The 27,555-nt window shown below is 40.2% G+C and overlaps 5 protein-coding genes across 5 annotated transcripts; 3 read left to right on the top strand and 2 right to left on the bottom strand.

The window, feature by feature from the left end:
- Positions 1–695: 695 nt before the first annotated feature.
- Positions 696–5,223, top strand: LOC115814573 (deoxynucleotidyltransferase terminal-interacting protein 1). The gene is made up of 13 exons (XM_030777464.1): positions 696–1,076; positions 1,593–1,663; positions 1,954–2,050; positions 2,337–2,435; positions 2,536–2,601; positions 2,694–2,750; positions 2,995–3,056; positions 3,263–3,308; positions 3,529–3,587; positions 3,684–3,744; positions 3,894–3,965; positions 4,048–4,103; positions 4,629–5,223. Exons 1-13 carry the CDS (start codon positions 1,002–1,004, stop codon positions 4,735–4,737), a joined length of 930 nt encoding a protein of 309 aa, XP_030633324.1. The 5' UTR covers positions 696–1,001; the 3' UTR covers positions 4,738–5,223.
- Positions 5,224–6,871: 1,648 nt separating this feature from the next.
- LOC115814802 (ubiquitin-conjugating enzyme E2C) lies at positions 6,872–8,540 on the top strand. Its single transcript, XM_030777758.1, has 6 exons — positions 6,872–6,972; positions 7,437–7,464; positions 7,557–7,643; positions 7,805–8,009; positions 8,274–8,333; positions 8,503–8,540. The coding sequence occupies exons 1-6, from the start codon at positions 6,872–6,874 to the stop codon at positions 8,538–8,540; spliced, it is 519 nt and encodes a 172-aa protein (XP_030633618.1).
- A 618-nt stretch (positions 8,541–9,158) lies between these two features.
- On the bottom strand, positions 9,159–10,582 carry LOC115815804 (regulator of G-protein signaling 9-binding protein). Its single transcript, XM_030778816.1, has 2 exons — positions 10,381–10,582; positions 9,159–9,688 (listed from the first exon to the last, which is right to left on the bottom strand). The coding sequence occupies exons 1-2, from the start codon at positions 10,580–10,582 to the stop codon at positions 9,159–9,161; spliced, it is 732 nt and encodes a 243-aa protein (XP_030634676.1).
- Positions 10,583–13,559: 2,977 nt separating this feature from the next.
- Positions 13,560–14,333, bottom strand: LOC115815700 (E3 ubiquitin-protein ligase RNF182). Its single transcript, XM_030778688.1, has one exon. It carries the CDS (start codon positions 14,331–14,333, stop codon positions 13,560–13,562), a length of 774 nt encoding a protein of 257 aa, XP_030634548.1.
- A 9,987-nt stretch (positions 14,334–24,320) lies between these two features.
- Positions 24,321–26,891, top strand: snrpb (small nuclear ribonucleoprotein polypeptides B and B1). Its single transcript, XM_030777096.1, has 7 exons — positions 24,321–24,433; positions 25,110–25,261; positions 25,383–25,494; positions 25,587–25,739; positions 26,012–26,144; positions 26,401–26,526; positions 26,728–26,891. The coding sequence occupies exons 1-7, from the start codon at positions 24,431–24,433 to the stop codon at positions 26,763–26,765; spliced, it is 717 nt and encodes a 238-aa protein (XP_030632956.1). The 5' UTR covers positions 24,321–24,430; the 3' UTR covers positions 26,766–26,891.
- Positions 26,892–27,555: the final 664 nt, after the last annotated feature.

Below are 27,555 nucleotides of genomic sequence, written 5' to 3'. Positions count from 1 at the left end.
TCTGACGGTATGAACAGCAATGGGTGAGGTTATGTCAAAAAATTCTTCCTCAAGGCACCATTCAACTAGATTTGGATTAAGACCAGTCTATTTTTCAGGTATTATTACCCTTCTGCCATCTATAACAAGTTTGACCTCCCTATTCAAAAGTTATGGCCAACTCTACACTGCATGTGAATGTGCGTTTTTACAGCCAAGAGCAGGTCTTCATGTGTGATTATGGGAGATGATGATTTTGGGTGACGGATAAAGGAGAGGATGATCCAGGTGGATGAGGGTGGTGCATGACAACAGCAAGAGATGATATGTATGTACATTTGCAAACCATGGTTTAAAAACAAAATAAGAAACAGTTTCGAAAACTGAAACAGAAACTAACTAAAACTCTCCTGCCTGCACCCATCTGCTAGTGCATGTCAGTAAACAGAATACAGAAACTCTGTGTGCACGTCTCTTGTTGACGTGTCCTGTGACACAACAAAAATGGCCGGTAGTTTCGCCGAATGACTTGGTGTTGTTGACACGCCCATTGCATTCAACACCGTCAGATTGTAATATTAGTACATCCAATGCTGTAGGTGGCGGTGCTAAATTTATGTGCGTGCGATGACTAATCTATACTCTCGTGTAGTTGTTCATCTCACTGGTGGCGATGAAGATTATTGCTCGAGATTGCATTTTGTCTCTCGAGGAAGTAGTTTGGCTGTAGTTCAGCTAACTACATCTGTTCATCAGTGTAGTAGCATTATGATAGCATTAATTTAAAGCATTTTGAATATGTGAAAGTGTAACTTAGGAACCAGAAGTTGAAATCAGCTATGCATTATTTCTCTGAGCACTGCAGTAACGTCAAAAGGATTACTTGACAGGGACTATTTCGCTCGTTTAGCAACGCAACTGCTACATCCAGTTTGCTCAATTCTCGGAAATCGTCCGCGCATATAGAACAAACGTCATTTATAGGAAGTCTTGGTATCAGTCCACGAACTGTCATTCGCATCATGGGTGCTCAGCGAAGTGAAGGCCGAAGGGACTGGCTTCAACAAGATGTTGCGGAACAGCAGGTCCAGTCGATGGTGAGTAATGTTAGCTCCGCTCTGACTGATCATCGCCATGCCCGATGAACACGTCCATGCAGACGTTAGAAATGTACAAAGCGTTGAAACAAAAAATCTTAAGATGTCAAGCTCTTCACTGTTTAGCTACAAAACTTTGCGCATTAAGTTTGATGTAACCAGCAAGTGAATTACAAAACAAAAACGATAAAGAAATAGGTATTAGCTACTGTTTGCAAACAGTGAGTCAGACCATTTCCTGAATGTGGAATAAAAGTGTAATGCAAGGTGTGACCAGAATGCGTTTATTTTATTTTATTTTTTTAATATATGTTTGATGTTATATGGTCTGTTTAGATAATTCTGACTCTCCCTCCTATGAAACAGCTCGGTTTTGCAGGCTCTCTGAACCAGGAAAGTGTTGACTTTAATTAGAGAAACTGCATTTTTTCTGCATCACTGTAACCTACCGATGACAGTTTACACATCTGATAATATAAATATCTTTATGATCTATTATTGTTATTTTTTTCTCAGCACCCTTGGAACATAATGATAAAACACAGACAGGTCCATCGCAGGGGGCGGAGGTCTCAGATGACTGTGAGGTAAGTTCAATATGTTTACGGTAATCTCACACCTTTGATGTCATGTTAACAAGCATTCTTTATTTTGCATTTTCTCTGTTTTCATATAACTTAACCCTATTGTCAGCCGCTGCTTACTTCCAGTTGGAACTGTTGACTGAATTTTGACGACCACTCTTACTAAAAGTAACCTTGGGGAAGCTTTACTAGATAAGATCAGACCCTGGTCTAATGCCACATTACAGTTTGTTATTGGGCTACAGAGCACAAACATAATTTGATCATGTGCTGTCTGTTAAAATTGTGTTTAGCTACACGGACCCTGTCATATCTATGGACCTGTTGAGAACGGTGCTTCAGCCCAGCTTTAATGAAGATATCATGGCTGTGTTTAGAAAATACATGAAGGTTTGTGCCATGCCGAGTTCCCCTGTTTGTTTACTGTGGTTACATGCACTGCACGTATGTCCTCTGCTTTCCTTTGACTGGAGGGACAGTTTTGATGTGTATATTTGTGTGTGCTCCTTTTTTAAACAGTTCAGTGGATTTTTATTAGTTATTTACTTATTCGCCGGACTTACATTAACCTGGACTAATTGATGTACCTATTGATGTTTTTTATTTTATTTTACCTTGCACTGATTTAAATATATAGTCATTGCTTTGCATGGCACCATTTCCTTTTTTTGCCCAGTTTTTCGAGAAAGCAGCCAGCAATGTGAAAGAAAATGTTGGTGAGGATGTACAGACAGATCAGCTTATTAAAGAAGCCTGTCGAAACTGTCTGGAACATGTAAGAGTCATATTTCTCTCTTAAACAAGTCATCATTTTAATATGTAGTGAAAGCTGTGATAGACATCATAACAATAATGCTTTATGCTTCCCTCTCCAGGCAAAACAGCTGTTTCCTGATGGAGAAAAATCAGCTCCAAGACAAGGCCTTGACCTTCCGGTGAAGGTAGAGATGATTCAATTTACTCATAATTTGTTTAAATGTTCTTCCACTATTAGATGTACTTTTCCACATTTGATGTGTGCTCTGCATCGCAGCGTTCAAGACAGATGGATGATGACTCAAGCCAGAGGGGCAGTCCTGTTCCGAAAAAGGTAAAACATTTAGACCCATCATTCATGAGAGCATTGATTCTGTGTTCCAAACTCTTGCACACCCTGACGAAAGCTCTTTTAGCTTTTAGCTCTTTGTTTTGTAATGAGATTCATACCCAGAGTATCACAGGAGCATGGGACATTGGAATATGGGACAAAGCCAGTTAGTGAATTTGTAGATACACCTTTTGGTGGGCAGCTTCCTGTGTCTTAATTTTTTTTTCTTTCTGTTGTCTGTTTGTAGCGAAAAGGACGTCCACCAGGGCCTGTGATCTCCTATGACAGGCCAGTTCAGTTCAGCACACCGTAAGCACTTCACAGTGGCAGTCGAGTTGACTTGTGTCTCCACACACCTTTTACATTTAGTATGCTGTTTAGTTTGACTGTGAAATCACATCCACAGATACAAAAGAAAGACCTAAAAAAATGGTGCTTGTCAAAACAAAACATTTTGAATATGAATACTTTCAGTTTTGGCCAATTTAAATTTGTACTCTTTTGTTCTGATTTAGGGCCAAGCCCAAAACTGCTGAGACCGTCAAACGAGAGGGACCCAAGGTAAAATATTTTTCTCAACATAATTCACATTTCTTAAGAAGACAAAGAATGCCTTAAATTGAATTATTGCTGGAATGGTTCATTCCCATCATTACTTTAACTTTATATTTATTCATTTTTACCAATATCATAAAAGGTATTAAAGGCTTTTATTAAGCTCAGTTTCTGGTTATGGCTGTTTGTAATACTTTTTATTTGAGCGCTTTTGTTTCTTACACAGTGGGACCCATCCAGGCTCAGTGAGAAGAGCACTTTTGTTCTGGGATCAAGAGCCAACAAGTCAGTATTACCTAATGCAGGAACATACTTTTAAGGGCTTTTATTTGAAAACTTATGTTATTAGGAGAAGACTTATGCAGAACATTTTAATTTCAGGGCTCTGGGTATGGGTGGTACCAGAGGAAGGATCTACATAAAACACGCTGACCTCTTTAAGGTGAGAGGCTTTGATTTAGCGCGCTCTCTCTCTTTCTCTCTTTCACAAGCTTTTCAGTTTATGCAGAATGCAGGAGCACTTTTTATTTTTAAAATTAACTACACAAACAATTCAGATGACCCTTGTGGCTGTGCGCATGTCTTTTCCAGTATGCTGCTGATGCCCAGGATAAACACTGGCTTGCAGAAAGACAACATATGAGGGCCACTGGAGGAAAGATGGTGAGATTTACCTCTAATCTGAATGCGCCTCGTATGGTCTAAGTACTTCTCCATTGCTTACTCCATCGCTTTTCTTAATTAGGCCTATCTTCTGATTGAAGAGGATGTTCAAGATCTTGCCGTGAGTGAAGACTATAAGTGAGTACTGTGACACTCAGTTAAATATGTCCTTTTTAACTTTTTAATATATGGACAGTTGTTTTGTAGAGCATTAGGTTTAACTGGCTTGAATGTGTGATATTTGATATATGCATCTATAGTCTGTATGTGGACCGATACTTGGGCTTTTGGCCAGCATACACAGATAACATCAATTGTTTAAGATTTGCAAAAACGCTGATTTCGTTTCTTTTATTCTGAAATGAAACCAAGTATGAGATAAATAAACAGATATTTAGATAAAACATAGAAGAAGATCTGTTGGTTGTTGATCAAATATTTTATGTCAGAATGCATTGCGCTTTTGTTATCTGGAAGCATTTTTGCGTTCTTGGACTAATGATGTTACTGAAAGTCAGATTCTGTATCAGAAGTACCTGAAAACAGAATTTAACGACAAAAACCAATCTACATTCCTTGACAAAACTAACTCACAGTGCAGCCTCTAATTTGCAAGGAAAGCTTTTTTTTTTCACTTTTGTGCTTTCTCTGTGTCTGTCTCAGAGACTGCCCTGACCTGAAAATGGATGAACTGAAGCCGTTTAGGGTACCAATCTGGATGGTGGAGAAGATGCAGAAGGCCATGGAGGCTCAGAGATCAGAGAAAGATTAGAGGAGGGAGACAAAATAAAAAAGCCTTTCTCTGCACAACCAGCAGACATCAGACATGAGTTTTCACCCAGTCATAACGAAACTCGGGGCGGGGGGGCAGGTTTTCCGTCGGCAAAAGCGAGCCAGTCTGCTCGTATGTGTATGCTGTTGTTGTATGCAGTCACTATCTAGATGGATTTATATGAGAGGTCCAAGTTTTGAACTTAAGGACATTTTCCGTTTTTTTTCAGCGCTCTCATATTTGTCCTCTACGCTGGAAAATTGGCTGTGTTTTGTACTCGGACCTTCGACCGTCTTAAGCATATTATACTATACATACTGAGCTGAAGTAAATGTATAGCATTTTTTTTTTAACTCTGATTTTCGTTCATCCTGATTTTGTTGTACATAGGTCCACATACTATCATTTTACAATCAACCAAATGAGTCGTATTTGGCTGATCTGGAAACAGGATGATTGGGTATCTGAGAAGTTATGTAGTATTTTTTTATACAAGGAATGCAGTGGTAGTTTGATTTTTTTCTTCTTCTTCTTCTTTTTTTTTAAGTCTCTCATTGTCTTGCGCTGTGATTTACATTTTTACATTTGTTCAGAAATCTTCGATAGTATTTTGCTTGTGTTTGAATGATTTTTCTCCCCCTCATACTGTAATTTGTACATGTCATTTATGCCTCCAAAAGGGAAATTATTTTCAGTTCTTTTTTTTTTTTTTCTCTCAAGGAGCCTTGAATTTGAAAAGAAAACAGGAGGCTATATAAAGTAGATGTGCTCTGTTAAGATTTTTGATCTTGTATTACAAGTTTTGTATTTTAGTAATCTTTAAGAATTTGAAAACGTTTTATTTTTACAAGTGAAACTTTAATAACTGTTTACATATAGGAAAACAGACGAATTTAAGTTATTTTAAAAATTCATCTGCAAGACATATCTGTTACAAAGGCTGTCCGTTTCGAGTAAACAAATGTGGAGTTGTTGATGGAAGGATTGACGATTAAATAAGTTTGTATTGTACGTCTGTTTGTTTTATTTGTTGCACAAACATGATTCATAATCAAAAATGTTGATGTTGACAACACATTCTCAGTGCATTGGTCGATTCCTCTCAAATATTTGAATCGTTCAACTCTAGCGCTTCCTGTACACAACTTTGAATCTGGCTGACGAGTAAAGGCACGCCCAAATGGTGGGCTATTGTCCAATGAAATCAGCGTTTCCTACAAGACGCAGCATTTTAAGTGGTTGCTAAGGCGTTGTTTTGTTTTCAATCCATCTTTTCGATTGGCCGTAATCTCTGTTTGGGCGGTGAAACCGTTTAAAGAAAGTAAGTTTAAACGGGGGGGCGGGATGATGTTTGAAAATCTCACTGTGTAGACCACGGCGGCATTGGTGTTGGAGGGACTGACACAGCAGGTAATAGACAATTTTAACAACGCTTTATCGTCTAACATTTTGTTAGGGTTTAACTAATTGTTCTTTCATATATACTCTTGTTTTAAACTGATTTCATAATCAGTTTAGAATTACTTACTGGCCTAATTTGGTTAGTCAGTGTGATTGCAAGCTGAACTCGCTAGCCAACATCAGCAGTTATCAAGTCCTTTACCTGAATTCGTAGGTTAACTGTTTGGCATATGCCTTAATTGTTATACTAAGATGAACGAAACAAGTTACTATCCATGTCGACATTAGCTATCCTCGAAAGCTAGCTAAATGTTAACCTGCGAAGATATATCTTAACTGCAAGCTTCTGGTTCTGAATGCGGCTCATGTCTTAAGAAACTGGGATGGATATCCGTGCTATTTTCAGTAACTAATTACAAAAAATTAATTAGCGTATACTGGACCTGAGATGAGATGTATTTATTCAATTTAGCTACTGTAGTTTCCCTGGCAATGAAGCTAGCTGAACCGATTCGAACCTAGGGTTTTTTTTGGCGAAGCTCAAACGTTAGCCAGCTATTACGCTAGCGTACTCTGTTAGCCAACAGAAACGCCAGGCTAAATGATCAAACGTGACCTGCAAGCGAAAAAAACACCTGTATTTCAGTTAGGCTGACAATAAATTTATCGCAGTTCAGCTATTTTTTTTTTAAAGTATGCTGATATATTTTCTAAATTTCAGTGAAGTCAAGCAATGGCCTCTCAGAACATGGATCCTGCAGCAGCCTCGTCAACGGCAGCATTGAAAGGGAGCGAGACGGGCGGAAGTGTGCCAAAGGGCTCCGTCTCCAAAAGGTCTGCCCAAAATCGATCTGAACAAACTCGGATGTTATGAATGAACCAAGGAAAAAGTCCTTAAGTGTTACTTGAGTATTTACGGTTTTAAGGCAGCTTTATAATCGATATTCATTTGTCTGTGCTGTCATATTTAGATGGTGAGTCACCATCTCCACTGGTATTCAGTTTGTAGATCGTTCTGGATTCCTTGTCAGATGTGGAGAACGTTAAAATTGAATAGACTGGTCTAATCCAAGTGCGCTACCATTCTCAGAAATCTGACGGTTTTTACTGTATTCGTTGCTTTATTGTGTAGGTTTCTTATAAAATTTGTATGTGTTCCCCTAGGCTTGCACATGCACACATGAAGTTTACGAGTATAAATCGAGTTTCTTGTATTCTGTGATCTGTGAGGCAGCTTGTCACACACATTCTTCTGCAGTGTACATGTCATTGACATAATTTCTCTTCTCTTTCCTCAGACTTCAGCAGGAGCTGATGACACTAATGGTGAGTTTTATGGATGGGCTGTTCACCTAAGCACTGTGAATTGAAACACTAGAATGTCACGACTTTTTGACTTCTTTTATTTGGCATTGTAGATGTCAGGAGACAAGGGCATCTCTGCATTTCCAGAATCTGACAATCTTTTCAAATGGATTGGGACTATAGATGGAGCTCCAGGGACAGTAAGTTCTGCATAGTTTCATGTGACGGAGAAGAACTTGTGTAGTACATAGCCTCCATTCACTGCAGCCTGGGAACTTCAGTATAAAATCAATTACACTATTGTGTAAATACAGGACTGAAGTATGTCTCTTAACTTTGCCTTTGTTTTATGTGCTTCCAGGTTTATGAGGGTTTGAGATACAAGCTGTCACTAGAATTTCCCAGTGGGTACCCTTACAATGCACCCCGAGTGAAATTCATCACACCCTGCTTCCACCCTAATGTCGATGAGAATGGTTTTATTTGCTTAGACATTCTAAAGGACAAGTGGTCAGCTTTGTACGACGTCCGATCTATCCTGCTTTCCATTCAGAGTCTGCTTGGTGGTAAGAACTCATTCTGAGTGTCTTATCCTGTTCTCAGAACAGTGTTGCATTATGGGCTAGTCTCCTGATGGTGTCTCTGCCCTAGTTGGTTCACTGTAATTAATTACTATTTAATTGGTTTATCTAGATTTTCTACTGTGATACCCCCCCCCCCCCCCCTAACCTTATAACCTTATTCATGCTTTAGTGAGGCTACAGAGAGTAGTGAGTATATACAAATAATTTTTCCCCCCTGATCTTAACACATCGCCTGTTTGGTTGCAGAGCCCAATAATGAAAGTCCATTGAATTCTGCTGCTGCTGAACTGTGGGAGGACCAAGAAGGTGAGTCATATCCGCTCAGTCGAGTAATGTTTCTTACAGGTGCTTTATTGTACAGTACAGCATTCTATCACAGCACAATCCACTTTTTTGTTGTTTGACTTGTCACGTTGCAAAGTGCTTATTTCAACGTCTCTGGCTCTCTCTCTTTTTTTTTTTTTTTAAATTTCAGCCTTCAAAGTTCATTTGCACGCTACCTACAAGAACTGACCTCCAGGATCTGTCATTTCTTCCTCTCTTTTACCTCTGACCAATCTCCTGTTTTTGATTTTGGGTTTTTTTTTTTTTTTTTTTCACTTATATAATTATGTACATTTAAGTCATTGGTTTATGTGTGTATGTGTGTACAGTATTTCTATGTTGTATTAAACTTGTCTGGAAACATATGTCAGTTGTTGATTTGTGTCTCTCTCAGTAATGTTGGACTGAAATGCATGTATTAAATCATGAATGCCAAGCACTCCATCAAGCACAGCTTTGAACATGTTTGCTGATTCAAATACAACAAAGTGCTAGGGCCATACATATTTGAACTGCATACTCACTGTTATAGTCATTCTGTTTCTATATGATTTTTCATTATTCAGATCATTAACGTTTTTGTACTTACTATGAAAGGTCCAAAAGGACTGTAATAAAATTGTAATCTGTAAGTACTATACATAAAGAAATACATATCAGTTTTTCTCTGGTTGCTGCATTAGGTCTTCTCAAATTCCAAGCTTGTTCCCTTTCTTCAGTTTCAGCTATACAGGATTTAATGTAGATGTTGTCTAATGTTGATGGCTCCACTTTATTCCTGCCCCTGGATTGGTTGTTCATTATTATTCAGTTGAGTAGACAGAGGATGCAGCCTAAGCGACAGTTTGGGTGATGACAGCATCCAGATGTCCCGTTGTCCTGGGACACCACTTCCACCTCCATCATTTCCTCTAACGTCTCATCATCCTCCAGTGCTTCCTCGTTACCATCTCCCCAGGCTTCGTGTGTGGGCTCCACCGACCAAAGAGGCACATTTACTCTTTGCAGCATCTCCTGCAACAGAGCGTCAATCTGCTCCATGTGTGTTTTCAGGGCGGGGCATTGCTCCTCCTCAACTGTTAGCCACGGTGTCTGTACCGTGGCTGCCCGCGCTGCTACCTCGGAGCCACCTGCTGTCACACCGGTGTTTACCAATGCCCGCCTGTCTTTGCGTATGGTCAGTGGAAATAGCTCTTGTAAGGCATGCACCTTTTTTAGATCCTGCTGAAAGCTCTCCATGCTGGACAGAAAGAGAACCCACAGCCTCTCCACCTGTTCGCGATCCTCCTGACACTGTTCTGTCTCCACTAACAGAGCCAGCAGCCTCTTGTGTAGCCCTGCCAAACAAGAACATAAACAAGCAAACAGTGTTTAGTGTACCACAGTGGAGGATTGTGACTTAACGTGAGGGAGACCCCTTTATTGTTATTTAGGTACAGTATAACTGAGGGTATATGAGGTCAATATCTGGAAGTTAAATATGATAAATGGTCATGGATCACTACTGCTGTCATCTACAAAAGGGGGTGTAAAAAAATTATGTTCAATGTTTTAGATATTTGTAATCTATAAAGGTTTATCTCCATGTTCAATTGGAATGAACTGTTGCTTTCCAAGTAATCATTGGTGGTAACTGATAATAGCTTGGTGCAAAACATACCCTCCTTGTCATGCAAAAACAGATGTCACATACAATACAATTAAAGAAATTCAGACACTGTTCATACCCAGTTTGCAGATGATGCAGGCAGTAATCCATTACCAACACAGACATATTGCATCTGTACATTGATTACCATGATACTAAGTTGTAATTTTCTACAATACTGGTAAAATTATATAAAAATTCATTGCTATGGAGCCCATACTAATGAAGTCTGATGGCATGGCATTAGATGGCATTTTTTCTCTCTCCATATCTGTACACACTCTTACCTGTACAGATCTTGGAAACCAGGATCTTGGTCTCCCCCTTTTCATGCCTGTATGCCTTGTCTGAGATGACAACCTAAACTCTACACACTCTTACCTGTGCAGATCCTGTGAGCCAGGGTCCTGGTCTCCTCCAGCTCCTCTCTCAGGGTGCTGCCGTCCGTGTTACTCCCTAAACAGGTGGCCATTTGCTGGAAGCAGGCAGTCACTTTGCTGAGGGCTGCCTGCGCACGCTCGCATTCACCCACCTGCCGCCGTCTGGCCTGGATCTCCCCCACCGACCGCCGCCACCGATTCATTGTAACCTGCGTGGTGATGTCATTCTGACTTAACAATGTCTTACCTCCACAAAGTCCATTTATTCACAGTCCCCTGTGATGTTTTTTTTTTTATTTCTTTTCTTTTTTTTTTTTTTTTCAATTTATCTCAGACATAAGCTGCTTGTATTATCTGATCACCAAAGGTGATGGAGGCAGATGTGGTATTTGAATTCATTATAGAGTTTGGGTTGGACATCTTTCATCTTTAAGTTCTGAGGTCAATAGCGTTAAGTGAGGCTCGTTTCGCTTGTGCAAATGTGACCTACACACACAGCCTGAAATTAGAAATATGTGTTTCCCTACAGTTCTGTAAGATTCTAGAATCTTCCGAATTTGAAATCATTTTGTAATTGAAGCCAGAAATTGAAGTGTACATCAGAGGCATTTTAGTTTTGTTTGATCTAACACATTTATATCTGAAACATACGTTGCCTCTACAGACTTCCTCTTTTAGCAGTATTTGAAAGCAATACTATAGCTCATGCAGATTACATTACGATGCTGCTAAACTGGTCTGTTATAGCCCTTCCGGAACTGAAAGAAAATCGGATTTCTTTCTGTAGCAGTTCCTTTTCCTTTACATCTCCATGGCCGTTTGCTTTTGCTTCAACCCTGTTATCAGAAACAAGTAGTGGTTGTTGGACTTGAATCGTCAACAATTCTGTGTGGCAATATGCCATGCTTGACAATGTTACATTACATCAGCAGATGAGTGAGAGATGATCACTGAACAATGGATTGATTATATGTTGCAATTTGGTCTCCTTCAGAGTGGAAGCAGCATTGTGGTTGATACAAATGCATGTTATGACAAGAAAATTACTCAGAAAGTGGAATTAAATGCATAACTTTATGTGTTTAAAAATCTTCTTCAAGAAGATCTCAAGAAAGATATCAAGAAAATCTTTTTCAAGATTACATTGTAATATAAATTGCATGGTACAATTCATGCGAAGAATATATATATATCATATATCATATTAATGTACAAGTGCATAATCTTTTGAAAACAGAACAGTACAGGCACTATCTTTGCATTCATTATTTTTCTAATCTTTGCCTGACTCCTAATAAATAATGTAATCAAAGATGATAGGTGGTACACTGCCCACATTATTATCTAAAGAGCAAATAAGCGTCAGATTGGCTAATTTTTTGAGTAACTGTTGTAGGTTACATTAAAGAATTAAAAAATCTGAAGGATCAGTAACTACCCTCTACAATCAAAGGCAAAGATGCAGAGAAAAGAAAAGACAAAGACAATTACCGGAGCACTGGAGACTTCCCCTTTATCGTGTCATATCTTGTTCTGTCTTCCCAGTCATGTTCCTGGGCTTGGCTAGATCTTCCTCTGCTTCCGACTAAACCCTCAGTTTTCTCTCTCTCTCTCTCTTTCCTTTTCTCTCTCTGAACACATCCTCAGAGCTAGGCACACTTCAGGGAGACCCATTTCAATTAGGACCAGCCCAGCAGATGATTCCCACAAGACTCTGCGGCTAGTAACATCCCAGGGAGCTTCCGTCATTTCTGAACAATAATCAAATACGCATGATGTCAATGAGACTGAACCAAGCTTCCTTACTGGCCTTTTTCTCAGTAGTTCAGTGTATGTGTGTGAGAGAGAAAGTGTGTGTGTGTGTTTGTGTGTGTCTATCTTCCTGTGTACAGTCCTGTGTGCAGTGCTTTAGATGAGATTAACTGTCCGGAGGGAAATTGGCTGGAATCATGGAGGGCCCTGGTGGAGATGCTGCGTTGACTCTCCTAGCGACTGCCAAGACTTGTTTGAAAGCTGTGTGACGTTAAGGAGAACTCTTGATTTAACAGCAACAATCCCATGAGGGGTATCACCTTAGCAACATCCCTAAAAGTAGACCATTCAGGAAGCAAAAAAAACAGCAGCTCCTCTATGGAACCTTGCACCGTGACTCATTTGTAAAGTCAGTCATATAGTTGTAAATATAGAATTGCTTATTAACTTGTTTGGCCTCACTGTTGTTCATATTGTTTCTAAGTCAATAAAAACTAATCTTGATTTAATCACGAGCAAGGTTTAACATAAATAGTTTACCCAATATTATCTGAAAACATATAGTCATTCATATTTAGTCTTTTCAGGTTTACTCAGTGTGTGATGAGCTGTGTACTTAGTCTTTTCTGACAGAAAATTAGCATCTTATGTCACCATCTCAAACCAGCTCTTGAATACCACTTAACTCATGTTACTGGGATCTGATACAGAGAACAAAAAACAAACTAAATGGAACATTTTCTGTTTTCTAGTATTTATTGAATATTTAGTAACAGTTTAGGCGGTTTGAAGGATTTTGTCCATTCCTGGTGCAATGACAAACACAAATTATTATTATTATTATTTTTACAACATTAAATGACAGCTTAGGTGTCAACATGCCTCACAAAGGCAACTAGAAACTTCAAATGTGTACATAGAGAGGACGATGACGCAAGTTCGGTCTTACCCTTCACCACTATGTCTTTTTATTTATTTACGTTTTTTTTTTTCAAATAAAGTAATTTAATTGAAAGTAAGAAAGACAAGAATTGTACTAAGGTAACACGGCCAGTACTTGCCATAGTAAGGGTGTTAAGAGGTTCACATTCTGTTGAAAGGTGTTTGGTTGTGGTTGGTGATCACAGTAGTGCTGATAAAGCCTGTTCATTGGGCCAACAAACACAAGAAACACAGCATTCAGTTGCAACAGGCTAAGATCTCATCCCAGGTCTGACACCCTGTGCACAGTTTGAAGTGGATTGCAATTGGGTTTACAACTGTTCAGTGCTGGTATTTCTATAGTGTGATGGAACAGTAATATTTGGAAAAACAAAGGGAAAGGAGTAACAGATGCATGAGGGATTTGGCTTTATTTCTTTTACAGGACACGCTAAAGGAGGTCCATGCCAGCCCGGTGATAGTAGTCTTAATGAGATTCCCCTGGCTTTACGTGGCAATAGCCTCCATGATCTCATGGCACAGGCATTGGCAGAAGCCATAGAAGACACACAGGACCAGGGTGGAGGGTACCAGGCTGACCAAGATTACACCTAGCGTCAGCTGTTGTATCATGAGCAGGTAGATGCCCAGTGGTAGCGAGCTGAAGTAGATCAGACAGAGGAAACCCATGAGAAAGCGTGGTACGGTGCGCGAGGTCCACATGCGACACTTCTGCACCGGTAGGTGGCAAGGAAGTGAGTCCAGGCTAGCCGGCCGGTACAGACGGACCATGTTGAGCATGCTCATGCTGTCAGACGACTGCGACTCGCCTGGAACCTCCATTATGGTGATGACTAGGCAGTCTGAGGAGCTGTGAGCCTGCTCCCCACCTCCGCTCCCGTTGCCCCCACCTACCACACCACCAGTCAGGCTGCCGGGTGTGAGGAGCACCTCCCCGGCTGGAGCCGTGCCACCCTTCCTTGCCCGGTCCTGGTAGGTAAGGATGGCCAGGATGTTGCTGTCATCCTGCAGGAGCCAGATCTCCTCATCCGGCACGTGCGTCTCATGGCGGCAGAAGGGGCAGCTGATTATGCTGGGTGAGGAGTCAAGCTCCACCATCTTCTTCAGGCATTTGGCACAGACGCGGTGGAGGCAGCTCAGGACTTTGGGCTTGCGGGTACGCGTGTCGTAGCGGTTGTAGCAGATCTTGCACTCCAGTTCCTCCAACGTGTAGACCACGGGCTGCAAGCCCTCGGCCTCTGAGTCCGACCTCTGGCTCATCTCGAGAAGGTGGTGAAGGTACCCCTGTTGGCCAGAGGAGCCAGGCTGCAGGTGCGGAGAGGATGCAGTTTCTACACCTGGTTGTCCTTGTTGCAATTTTTTCCCTGATTATAGTGCTTTGTTTGGAGTTTATTCAAATGTAGAAATAGCTTTGATGTGTTCTTAAACTGGCAAATCTCCCGTAATGTTCCTCAGCCTCCAGCCACAGAAGTCCACAAAGTGATTTTTTAAATTTTGACAGAAATACTGACAATTCACAGGAACAAGATGTATCTATGAGTCCACACCCAGCTGTAGCACATCAAATAACTGTTGCCCTGATTTAAATACCCTGAAATATTTTTACACACATAACACACTTCTACACAGTAGAGCTTGCTAAATATACCTGTCCATTTACAGTTATCCTATTAAATATATAGATAAACCTTCTCTTTTACAATTACTTGGAGTGGGATAGGGGAAGACAATGAAAAAACACTAGTGTCAATGCCCTCTGACATGAAATCTATAGCTGTCATATTTTAGCTACTATCAATATCAGAGTCATAAACATAAGTGGTTCCAGATGCAGTCTTCATTGACTTGTAATATTGCCCACAATTCCATTCTTTTTAAATGCTAAGAGATGACTGGCGGTTTCTCTGTATCTGGCATTTAAATGAGCAGCAAAAATAAGGGGTTTCCAGAAAATAGATAGAACCATCTTGAAAATTTCTCACCGGGCAATATGAAGAAGGACATTGTTTTATCTAATATCCATGGGGTACAGAGCTGAAGGCTGTATTCTTGAATTGGAGAAGCAGGCAGAAGGAAAAGATCCTCTCTGTAATAAGCATAAAAAAGGAGAAATAATCAATAGACAGTTACCATGACCAAACCTCACTTACATTCAAAAACCTCAGACTGTCATTATAAAACATGACATAATAGCAGTTTAGGGACTTCTAATGACACGTCCGATCCAGCGGCATCGTTATTCACCACAATACAATTGACTTCAGAGGACCTGAAAGAGAACATCCATCTAAGAGGTCACTGAATGTCATCCTTCTAGGATACATTATGGCCCTAATGCTGATAATGCTAACAATAACCTGATGGGGTCGATGGTAAGTCATGGGAAAGAGACACCCTTGGCTTCGCCGTCTTCGTCTGTAAAATTTGACAAAGTCACCTTGACATGCCCACACACCATTCTAATACCCCAGGGCCTTCTTTATTTATGTCTTTCATGTTCATCACATCCCTGTCAACCCATCACCCCCTCCTACCCTTACGCTCTCCCTTTGTCAGGAGCACTAAGCCGTTGGTGATGTCATAGAGAAAAGGGCGATGTGGGTGGGACAGCAGCAGATCTTCACCATACAGGAAATGAGTTGGAGGGGATTTATGACACCCCTTCACCGGTGGCTGGAGAAGCTGTATGCCCAGAGGGGTCTGGATATTTGTTTGCAACAAAAGGGAGGACAAGGAGAGATGTGTACTCAGGCTGATTAAAAGGGTGAAGGGAGATTCTCTCCTCTCCTGTGTGGTAGTGTTTGGGCGTGGCTGACTGTTCAACCTCTGAGGATGCTGATTATACGTGTAATTTTATTCCCGTCCTTCCTGCTGTGCTCTGATGAATGAGGATGAGTCACAAATGCGCGAGCCTGTCGATTGAAAGGTACAGATGATGAGGATGAGGATGAGGATGATGACGATGAAGGGTAGTATTGAGCTCGCCACTAAACAGCATGAATCTAAATTCCCGCCCTTCTATAAATCCCACTATTATGCAACCCATTTCATTCTCCCATTATTTCCATTCTCTCTCTCTCTCTCTCTCTCTCTCTCTCTCTCTCTCTTTCTCTCACACACACACACTCACAGAAACACACACACACGTACGTTCTCACTGTCTCAGAATGCAGGTTGTTAGAATTGGAAGTAGGTCTATAAATAGAATGCCCGTAGAACAGGAGGATACACAGTAAGCTTTATATAACATACACCCTCCACCGCTCAACCCAATCCAACCTCCCAATGCCCCAATCCTCCTCCAGATGTCTATAGGATAAGAACCCCCCCCCACACACACACACACATACACACAGCCATTCCACCACTGCAGGAGAAAAGAGAAGTACAGAAATTATGACTGTGACATTGTATGGCAGGTTGTCTCTAAGGGTTTCTCTGGTGCAAATGGCGAGGTTACACAAATAGCAGCAGACAGTTTGTTGAATAGAAGCCAGTGGGTCGATTCTGGCATCTCGGACTTGGAGAGGCCAAGAATGTTCAAAGAGCAATGTTGACGTCTTGAATTCTTTACCTATTAAAAATGCAGTAGCCAATACATGCTAAGGGCATATCTACATTTAGACAAGTAATCAATGCAATATGCAATACTGCAAAAGTTTTTCAAAGAGCTGATTAACCTACAAGACTTAAAGGGTATAGAAATATTGTATCATTTTTACCAACAAACAAATTATTTTTAGGTCCAGTCAATGTGATAAGGCAGGAGAGTACCTGTTGGTTAAAAGACATTTATGCTATCAATCTGTCATGGCATATTGATATTTTGAGTGTTTCAAGAACATGAAATGTTCTACATTTTACAAATGGGTCAGGAACAGGCAAAACAGATCTTCCTGTTACACAGCTCACAGCAGTGCAATAAAATCCCTTCTGATCAGTCTACTGTTTCATCCAGGCTGAGTAACAGTCAGGCGACATTGAGGTTCAAGCGCTTTTCTTTCATTGGATTATATACAGGGGGTAATATTGCAGACTGAAACTCATTTGGCAGTGGATATTGGCTTTCTGTGGTGGCCAGAAATTCTAGTGTGCGTGTGTGAATGTGTATAAGTGTGTGTGTGTGTGTGTGTGTGTGTGTGTGTGTGTGTGTGTGTGTGTGTGTGTGTGTGTGCGTGTAACTAGTAATGCCATCGGTGGCATAGATAAACAGACAAACACCATCTGTGCCTCTGTCCTGTGGCATAAGAATGATACAAAATCAACTCATTTGGCCAACCTTTATAAGCCTCTTGTTTCTCAGATAGGGGAAAGAGGTGGAAAAGACTGACTTCATCTTTGAAAACAGCCAAATGTTACCACAGCCAAAATATTCATTCCCATTAAACCTATGGGAACACTAAGGCACACTCAGCAAGCTGTAAAACTGAAGACCTTCATTTAGTGGAATTGCTATTTCCTCTCTGCACCTGGTACACATCTCCAGGTGTGCAGTTTGCACTTTGGTGGAAGCAAAGGCATCTGAAATGCTTGATGAACATGAAGCGAGACAAAAATATCCTCTGAAATGTACATTTGTTCCATTTGTTAAAGCTGCTGTACAAGCCGTGCTGGCCGTGGTTATGGCACGTTTCCCTGTCTCTTCTGGTTGCAGCAATGGAACAATATGTCCACATTTGTTAGAAAAAACACACACATCTTGCCATTAAAAACTTGAGAAATGTCTGCTCCATAAATGATTCTGCAACATAAAAAAAGTGCTAAACAATGCATCAGATATGATAATGAGGTCATCTTACGTCAGAGTCTTACGAAAGAACAGAAGTGCCATGTAGTGATAGTGTTATTAAAGAAGAATCTGGAATTTAAGCTTGAGCCTGACAGATGTTGGGGAAAACCATAAAGTAAACATAGCTCTGTTTTTTTACCAACCATCACATGCTCAGTGTATTTTTATTTTTCAGTAAATGCCAAATCATCAAATGTAAGTAAACCAATTAAAAGAAGAGTGTTGTTAGACTTTTAATTTATTTTATCGTTACAAATAATAAAAAAATCCTTAACAGTAACAGAATGAAAGCATGACTTTGTCATCTTCAGTGCAATTTTTCCCCTTTGGGTCATAAATGTTTCAGTATCCTGCAAGTAACAAATGACAACAGAAATTCAAAACTAGCAAAGAAATTTTCTGGGTACAAAGTGACCCACTTAATTCATCCATCAAAGCACAGCTCACCTGTCCGTGCAATGATAATCTGGACAATGTGCCTTCGCTCTGGTGAGAGGAGTGGAAGGAGTCTATTACACCGACTGTGACGGGCGATCTATCTTACTGTGATATGACATATATTTTAAAAAAAAGAGCCACAGTTTCATCACAGAAACTCAGAGCAGATCAGTGGACAGCTATAAAAATTTACGACAGACTCAGCTCTCCTCGATGAATATTTCATGATCATTTTAATTCCACTTCAGAGTGATAGGTTCTCATAGCACTCATGTGGACTATCTGGACTGCGGGGCAGCTCAGCTGTGAATGGACTAATCTTTAAACTGATGTAACGCTGAAGTATGTGAGACAATGCACTTAATGCTTTCAGCTTCGGTTAAAGTTGCTGTTGAGGTTAGTCTGTAATTTATTAATGCATAACAACATATGAAAGATAACAGAATTGGTGTAACACTAGCAAGCTTCAATGTGTAAAGAGATTGAGGTGAACCAGTGTTGTGATTAGCTTTGTTCGAGGAGTTATTGCGCGCTTTAGACTTTAGGATAAATGCATTTTACCAATACAGATACATGCTAACCCCCTGCCCCAAAAACAAAACAAACAGACAAAAAAACTCTGAGCCCTTTTGAAAAGATGTACTTCTAAACAAGAAAGAAAGAAAAAAAAAAAAAGATACAACCATGAGCTCAAACATAAAGAAATGGTTGAATTGCTCTAAGGTCACACAGTAGCTTTGAACCATTACACCATGATTGACACGATTACCTGGAAAGTGTGTATTTACACGACTACAAAAATAAGCGCTCTCAAGGTCTGCTTTCCTTTTTTTTTTTTTTACACCCTCCATGTTTTGTGGAAGATTAGCTTCTGCTCAGGCTCTAATTTTAACTCAGTCTTTCAAAAGAGTGCAGTATGTCACCTGCAGCAGCAAGTGATGAGAGAGATGCTCTCTCCTCATACCTGATTTGATAGGACAGCTTTACGAGTGATGGGAATAGACATAGCTGAGAAAGCTGTCCTCTGTCTCTCTCCACTGAAGACCTGAAGCAGACCAAACCAATAAGGCGAGATCTAGTTATGGACTCTAGTTTACTTTGTTCTTACAAGCAAGTCAAACGAGAAAAGTCTCTTAGAACATTTCAAACGAAACTCAAATGGCTTCTGTAAACTCAAGCTATCAGGAGCAATGTGTCTCTGAAGACTATTAACGCTAAACTGCTAGGACACGTAATGTGACCACAAAGAAAGCTCAGTGGTTTCTCAGATCTGGGGAAGAACTGACCCAGACTCCATTAGTGCTCCCAGGTTATTAAGATAAACAACAACAACAACAACAAAAACCCAGTAACAATCTAATTTTCTTATGTTCTTATGTACACTGGTGTATCAGTGTTGTTTGCCTGACAAATCATAATTAAAGCAATGACAGTGCAGTAGGCTGTATATTGGACTTTTTTGTCATGTTCGGTAGAAGATCTCAGTCTAGAGTCTGTTATGGCTATGGTAATTACAATTTACAATTTGGCATTTAATTAGACAGCGGTCTATCAGCAAGCGATATATTTACTTCTGCATTAGCAAAATGTATGCTTTCTTTATGAGCCATTATGGTCTAAAATGACATATTAGAGTTTTTTTTTTCTTGCTGTTGCCCCTGAATTGATTCCCTTGTCTTGTATGAAAACATTTTAAAATGATATATTATGGCGTACAGCCCTTTTTAAAAATTAATTTGATTAATATACATCCTCTGCATTACTGATTTTTGTAACTCTCTCTCTTTCCTGGAAAATGTGTCAGTGTTGATGAGAGTTGATGAACAGCAGTACCATATCCACCCAAGCTAGTTAAGAGATGCATTCCTTTCCCGAGTTAATTATAATTCAAGCGCCGAACAAGACATTGCATAACAGAGCAAAGCAATTCTCTCTTGCTCATTCTTTCGTGGACTGTTCCCACTGACTTCTGATAGAAAAGGGCTTTAATTGGACTCAAACCTCTCAGTTTAACAGCTCAAAATGGTTAAAATGGTTATGACTCTTATCTCTGTGCTAATGCTAAACCATCCTGGTCAATCATACTTTCAGTTGCTCTAAGCACATATCGCTGCAGTAATATATTAACTGGGTGTCTGTGAAAAAGGAAACACTACATACAACACATACAACACCACTGATCTTCCTCTGGAATGTCATCTTATTTGAGAATTAACTGGATGGTGCAACACACTATGGATTATAAATCAAGGAAATATATGCTGTAACAATGCACTTCCTGTGCAACATTTAGTGTGACAAAACTGTAAAGAATATGTTAACATACCAAGTGTTCATGTTCTAAATTGTTTCAAGTGATTAACACATTGTCTCATAAAAGAGGAACTGTCTCTCTTAAGAGGAAGAAGAAGAAGAGGAGGGAGAGGAGGGAGAAGAAAGAGATGTTGAATTAAATAAGTATAATCGCAGATGATTATACTTCCAGTAATGCTGTGTTTATTGAATCAAAACAGATCGTTTTGAAGGGGGTGAGCTGCCAATTTTTATTGCATAACCAATACTTTAAAAACATGGGAGCTTCCAGTTTTGTGTGGTCATTTCACTTTTTGTCTGGTCAGTGTGTTTTTAATTAGAATCTTAAGGACTAAGGTTGTACTTTTCCAACAGGTCACACACTGGGTTGCAGCCACTGAATGTAGTTTTAGAGAGAGATTCGACAAAACCATGAGACTCAAAGATGGACTCCACTGCCTAGGCTACAGTTACTGCTCTTAAACCAGAATGTGGCTCAGAATTCACTCATAATTACACACCGGATACGTTTCACGCGTTTTATTTACCGATGTGACAAATTAAGACCCCTGTAACAATTTACATTTCTGTTGTATTTGTATATTTGTGATCCCCTACCGAGGATAATAACAGCCCTGTTGCTTCGGTCTGCCGGACAACTCCGAAGATTTCGAGAGCGCACCCCATAAGATTACAGAATATCCGCATACACCAATGACATGTTGTAACATGCAAAAGACTTGCTGTGACACAAATTAGGTGCGTCTTGATAAATCGACAGACTTTGAGAGGGAAAACAAATCATAAGCAAACCAGAATAGATCAGGAGAATTACGGTTGTAAATGTGTTTGTTAATTTGAGTACGGCTCCAACGAACTGGTTTATCATAGAACATTTTGATAACAATATTTAATTAGAATGCTCCAACATCCATCAACGTCCACTTATGTAGGTTGCACTCACCTCCAATTCTTGACTGCGGGACGAATATCTGTGTCCAGTATCTGGATTCAAGGTCCAAGGTAATCGAAGCTTATCGCCATCACATAATTTCACCCCCAGTTATCTGTCGCTTATTATGGTGAGTCACAGCCAATCTTGAGGTCCCATCTGCCCGACTCGAACTGCTACATCCCCCTCAATGCGGTAACGCTAGAGCATCAAGCGCTGCACAGATTTTTCCTCAGTCGTTGCTGTGGCAACAAGACCTTGTGCAAGCTGCGACCGAGAGCACTTGACGGTCAGAAATGCGTGGAGGCCCGCGTTAACTAAAATCTGAACGACAAGCGGTTGAATGACTACTGCTCACCGTTCGTCCTCTTCTGCTCATGCAGGCTGTTAATCATTGAAAGTTTAAAGTGTTCAGTGATAAAACTTTAGCAAGTTCCCAATCTTACCAACATGAACTGGACTTAATTTGATTGTTCAGACAAGAATGGGTTCGTAACTATGCTAAAACCGTTTGTTATTGGGTTATGTGCCGTTGTAGTCTAATTCTTTGACACGTCCAGTAAGTCCAACATTATGAGCGATGGCATTAGTGTTGATGTCACTAATTGCTTACCAATCTTGCCTACGTAGTTCTGCATTACCTCAAGTCAATGACAGAGAACAAGACGCTGTACACAGTATGTGTGGGACTTACTCATATGTTTGCTGGAGAAGCCACCCGATGGGTGGAGTAGTCCATCTCTGCTTCAGATTTAATGGCCATAAAGATACAGCACTGGGTGCTGGGCCCACTCTACAATTAACACCCTTTGTAGGCTAATGTAGGCTTCATTAGGGGGTATGGACTCTTTCACTACTGTCAAAAGCGATTAATTTTTACAGTAGCACAGTATCACTTTTAAAGCACTGTGTGGTCATACGAAAGCTTCAGAATAAACACAGATTGGCAATAAAGGAGTTGTTAGTTTTGTGTCAGTGTTGTGTTGATTGAATGCTTTGAGTTTATTTTAGCACTGGGAACAAGGCAAATAAAGGTGGCTGATCTAACCTGGCATTCAGACTGGGTGGGAAATAGCTTCCATCTGTCCTCTTTCCTGATTACAATAAAATACATATCAAAATATGCAGATGGCCATTGCAGTTTGCATGAATGAATGCTTCAGAGGACAGACAAATAAATCATGGATTCAGAAATCATCTTTAGTGCTCCATTTACATGGTCAAAAAGGTTCTTGTTTTGTGAAATGGACTAGATGATATGTTAAATGGAAATTAAATGAAATGACTTAATGGATATGAAAATGTTGTAATCAATGTGTAGCTATGACTGTGAAAGGGGGCTTTTTTTGTTTGTTTATGCTAAAACATCTTTGACTTTTACTTCACTTGAAGACATACATTCAGAACTGAAATAATGTTGAAATAATGTAATATGTAGTCTGCATGCCTCAAAGAAAAAAGAAAAAAAAAAAGAAAAAAAGAAAATACACCATTAAGATGGTTGTAAACATGCTTAACTGCAACCTTCTCGAAGTTTCAGCAATTAACTGTTTTCCCCCTAAACTTATATTTATAAAAAGCATAAAAAGAGCAAAGAAAATTAGTACAGCGATTAATTTAAAATGGACTATACATTAAATAGGCACTGTATCAATGGTATTCACAGACAGAGGAAGCACAGTACAGATATAAGTGTAAATAAACCCGGAGAATGTGTAGTAGGTGATAGGCCTATCAGGCCTACAAATGATTACAAATGAATATTCCAGAAAGAGAGATTTAAACTGTCTTTTTGGCATAGTAATGTAGGAATAAAGATCTCACCAAATGATATTACTGATAAACTACCTTTGTTTGGTTACAATTTGATATTGTACTGCAAATTAAACGTTATTTGGACATCAAAGTAATGTTTATGGGGAAAAAGCCCTAATATATGCATCAGGATGCTTCAGTTAAAAAAATGGTTAAATCTGGTAAAAAGGAGGAGGAATATAGAATCATAAACAGGGCAAGTAAAAGAGAATAATACATATCTCATTGTCAGTGGTAAAGGAAGAGAAATATAAATTCCCTATATTTAAATCCCGCAAAGATAAGATCACAAAGATAACGATGGTTTATTTTTGATTGAATTATGTAATTAAGACGAAGACAATATGGATTCCCAAGTGCTATTATCCAGTCCAGTCATTTTTCATTTGTATCTTTTACATTCAGTTAAGCATTTTGTAGCCAGTTCAATAAACCAAGAGTTTAGAATGGATCTTGCTCTTGCTCTTTGAAACCCCATTTACAAAGAGCCATTCTGTAAATCAGTAAGCACATCTCTGTCTATTTTAACAATGATATTGGATAATGAACCATCATTTGTTGGAGGAGAAACTGAAAAATAATGGGGGAAGAAAACTTAAATGTAGCATGCCAACGATCAGATAAGGCAAACTGGCCTTCTGACAATTATGTACACACAAGATCCGTCCCAGGGTTCAAACACCAAAAATCCCACCAGGCAGGGCAAGAATTAAACACTGATATGAGGAACATGTGAATAAGCAATGGAAATGTTGAAAACCAGATATAGCCTTGTTTACATTTGCAGTGGACAGCGTGTATAACTATAATTTTTAGGTCATGATTATTTAATATTTAGAATCATGGGAGGAAAGTATACAAATAAAGTGGTGCGTCACCGAATTGAAATAGAGGGGCAGAATAATTTTAGAGTTCATGTTTCCAAGGGGAAACATTTAGGTGCACCGTCACTTCCGCTTAGCCACCAATAAAGAAGGACCCGGCGGCACTCAATCTAGGGGCTTCGCGGGTTAATTTTTTGATTTTGTTTGGCAAGATCCGATCTTAATCGGAGCCATCCTAACAGCAACCATGGTAAGATTAAAATATTTAAGTGTTCTAATAGTGATGAGTTGAACTGCAAGAAATTGTAGTTCCCTGCTGGATAAAAATAATAGTAAATACCCTCTCTTTCGTTGACGACACCAGTACGTTTTATATACCTTACTAGCTAGCTTCATTGGTTATTCTCGTAAGGTCTTTACCTTGTCCCGAATGTATTTGTGCATATAAAAATAAAGATATTTGCAGTCTTAACCCGCATTTAAAACACTCTCTTTCTGTCCAGCAACAAGGGCCAGGTTACTTGTATTAAGTTAGAAGATATCGAGATTGTAGCTTGTATGAAACTTCCCTGTCCAGCCAACAGCTAAGTGGTTGTTAACGGTTGTTAACATGTAGAATCACTTTACTGGTATACTGAAGGTCGGAGAACACTGTGTATTGTTGCAATCCTTTTAATTGAAATACCTATCATTTTTCTTGTCCTAAAAAGCGTTGCGAACGTTAGCATTGTGGAGCTATCTGTTGGGCTTGGTGTGGTGCAGGGCTGGTTTGATATGCAATTTTCTTTCTTTTCTCTTATAAACTTAGAAAGTAACAAATAAAACTCGACAGTCAGCTTTTCTCCCAGTAAATGTGATGAAGTTATTGTACGGGAATGAATTTGGTTGCCGGTTTATGAACAAACTGCCTGTTTCTTTCCTTACAGACGGTTGGGAAGAGCAGTAAGATGCTGCAGCACATCGACTATCGGATGCGATGTATCTTGCAGGATGGTCGGATATTCATTGGAACGTTCAAAGCATTCGACAAACACATGAACCTGATTTTGTGTGACTGTGATGAGTTTAGAAAGATCAAGTAAGAGACATTCGATTAAAAGAACCATACTACTTTTATGATGGACTTACCTGCATTATTTCTCATCACAATATCTTTCTTTGAAATGTTGTTTACCTGGTAAACTTTTTCTTCTCATCAGGCCTAAGAATTCCAAGCAGCCAGAGCGTGAGGAGAAGAGAGTGTTGGGGTTAGTGTTGCTAAGAGGAGAGAATCTCGTCTCAATGACAGTTGAAGGACCTCCACCTAAAGATGTAAGCCTTGCAGCTGTCCACCAGTCAGTCCCATTACATTCAAGAGATGGTTTTGCCAGTGAAAATGACTCACTGTCGTCTTTCCTTCTCAGACTGGCATTGCTCGCGTGCCATTGGCTGGTGTGGCAGGAGGTCCCGGTGTTGGCAGAGCAGCTGGTAGGGGTGTACCTGCTGGAGCTCCAATGCCCCAGGCCCCTGCTGGGCTTGCAGGCCCAGTGAGAGGTGTAGGAGGTCCATCACAACAGGTCAGACTGCTTTTTCTTACCGGACAAACTGTTTTGGTTTGTTTTGCGTTTTGACTTTTATTTTATGTTAGGACATGAGGGTCTGCTCTGTTCCTTAACTGTAAAGTGATATCTAAGCTCCTGAGCAGTCACTGACCATTTTTTTTTTTTTTTTAAATCTTTTGAGTTACTGCTCTTTAGTTTACACACACACACGCACACAAGGGTGTCCATGCAGTCACTGGTAGCGTGCTGTTTGTTGATCTTGTTTGTCTTCCCTCTCCACTCTCCAGGTGATGACCCCACAGGGCAGGGGTACGGTTGCTGCGGCAGCAGCGAGTGCCAGTATTGCTGGTGCACCCACACAGTACCCACCAGGTCGGGGTGGGCCTCCGCCCCCCATGGGCCGAGGAGCTCCTCCCCCAGGTATGAGTGCCCCTCTCGCAGCCAAAGCCTTTGAACTACGGTGGTGCCGGTTCAGTGGCTTTGAACATTTGACCAAACCTGAACACATTGCTGAAATACTTTAATTGAGGCAGGATTACTTTGAGCTCTGAAATGCACTGCGGCACTCAAACGTGTGACTCGTTCGAACTCAGCGCCTTGCTGCTTCGCCTTAAACCAAAAAACTTATTGCTTTTTGAATTTACCACTAAAGCCAGCATTCTTGAACTCTCCGTAGGTATGATGGGTCCACCCCCAGGCATGCGCCCACCTATGGGCCCTCCAATGGGAATGCCCCCAGGTCGTGGTGCTCCAATGGGCATGCCCCCTCCAGGCATGAGACCGCCGCCCCCTGGTATGAGAGGTAAGGGCTACATTTTGAATGTGGACTTGTATTTTGTAAAGCCCAGTTTGACAAGCGTAAAGTATGCTTTTCAAACATATGTGAGTTATAAGTGGATACTGCAGTTTATAGACTGTTATTTTCTGTCTCATTGTTTGTAACTTAAGGAAAGAAAACTATGAATTTATTCAATTAAATTTTTTTTTCCCCCTTCCCTATCAGGTCCTCCTCCCCCTGGAATGCGCCCCCCCAGACCCTGATTCACCACACTGGACACACACGGCGTCTTTCGAGCCTTTTTCAATTCCTTTCATCGACGCTTGCAGACTACAGGCTCATGTATAGTTTCATTTGACTGTATTATTTTGTTTTTTAAATAAAATGTCTAAAGGACAGTTTGTTTTAAAATGTCTCAGATATTTTTTTTTTTTTTTTAAACTTTTACCCCAGGTTGTACACTTCCAAGTTTATTCATTTGTAATACAGGCTCAGGGGTTTTAATTCTTAAACTGTGGTATCTTAAAATATTCAAAAAGGAGCTGTGCAACATGTTTCCAGTGCTCAGTCTATGAGTTTAATACTTAATGTCAGTTTAACTGGCGCAGAGAGAGGGGTTGTATTTGTAGGGGGTGGGGTTTTAGAATCCAGTCTGTTGTAGCTCTTCGGAGACCATTCGCTGTGCTTATGTCTTAGTACATGTCAGCTTAATCCGGGAAATGGGACAGAGATGAGCAGTGACCAGTGATGGACACAGGAATCCAGGCTGTGAGGAGCAGAGTGAGTTTAGAATTTGATGAGTTTGTAAAAATGGTAAAGGCACAGAGTTTTTGGTTGTAGTCTTTTACTGAGGAGAGGTTACAAATGAAGGAGAGGAGACACTCCTGCACAGCTAGTGTTTTCTGCAGAACCCTCTGTAGATTACCATCTGTGTATGTGCAAAGGCAAACATTTCACGGATGTGTGGGTACAAGGACAGACATGTATGGAAATGTGTGAAGATATGTGGATTTGTATGTGTGTCTGTGACTCAGAAATACTGCAGAAAACATT

The sequence above is a fragment of the Chanos chanos genome, chromosome 6, assembly GCF_902362185.1.
Source record: "Chanos chanos chromosome 6, fChaCha1.1, whole genome shotgun sequence".
Taxonomy (NCBI): Eukaryota; Metazoa; Chordata; class Actinopteri; order Gonorynchiformes; family Chanidae; genus Chanos; species Chanos chanos.
Note: the sequence above shows the minus strand (reverse complement) of the source record. Positions and strands in the feature narration are given on the sequence as shown.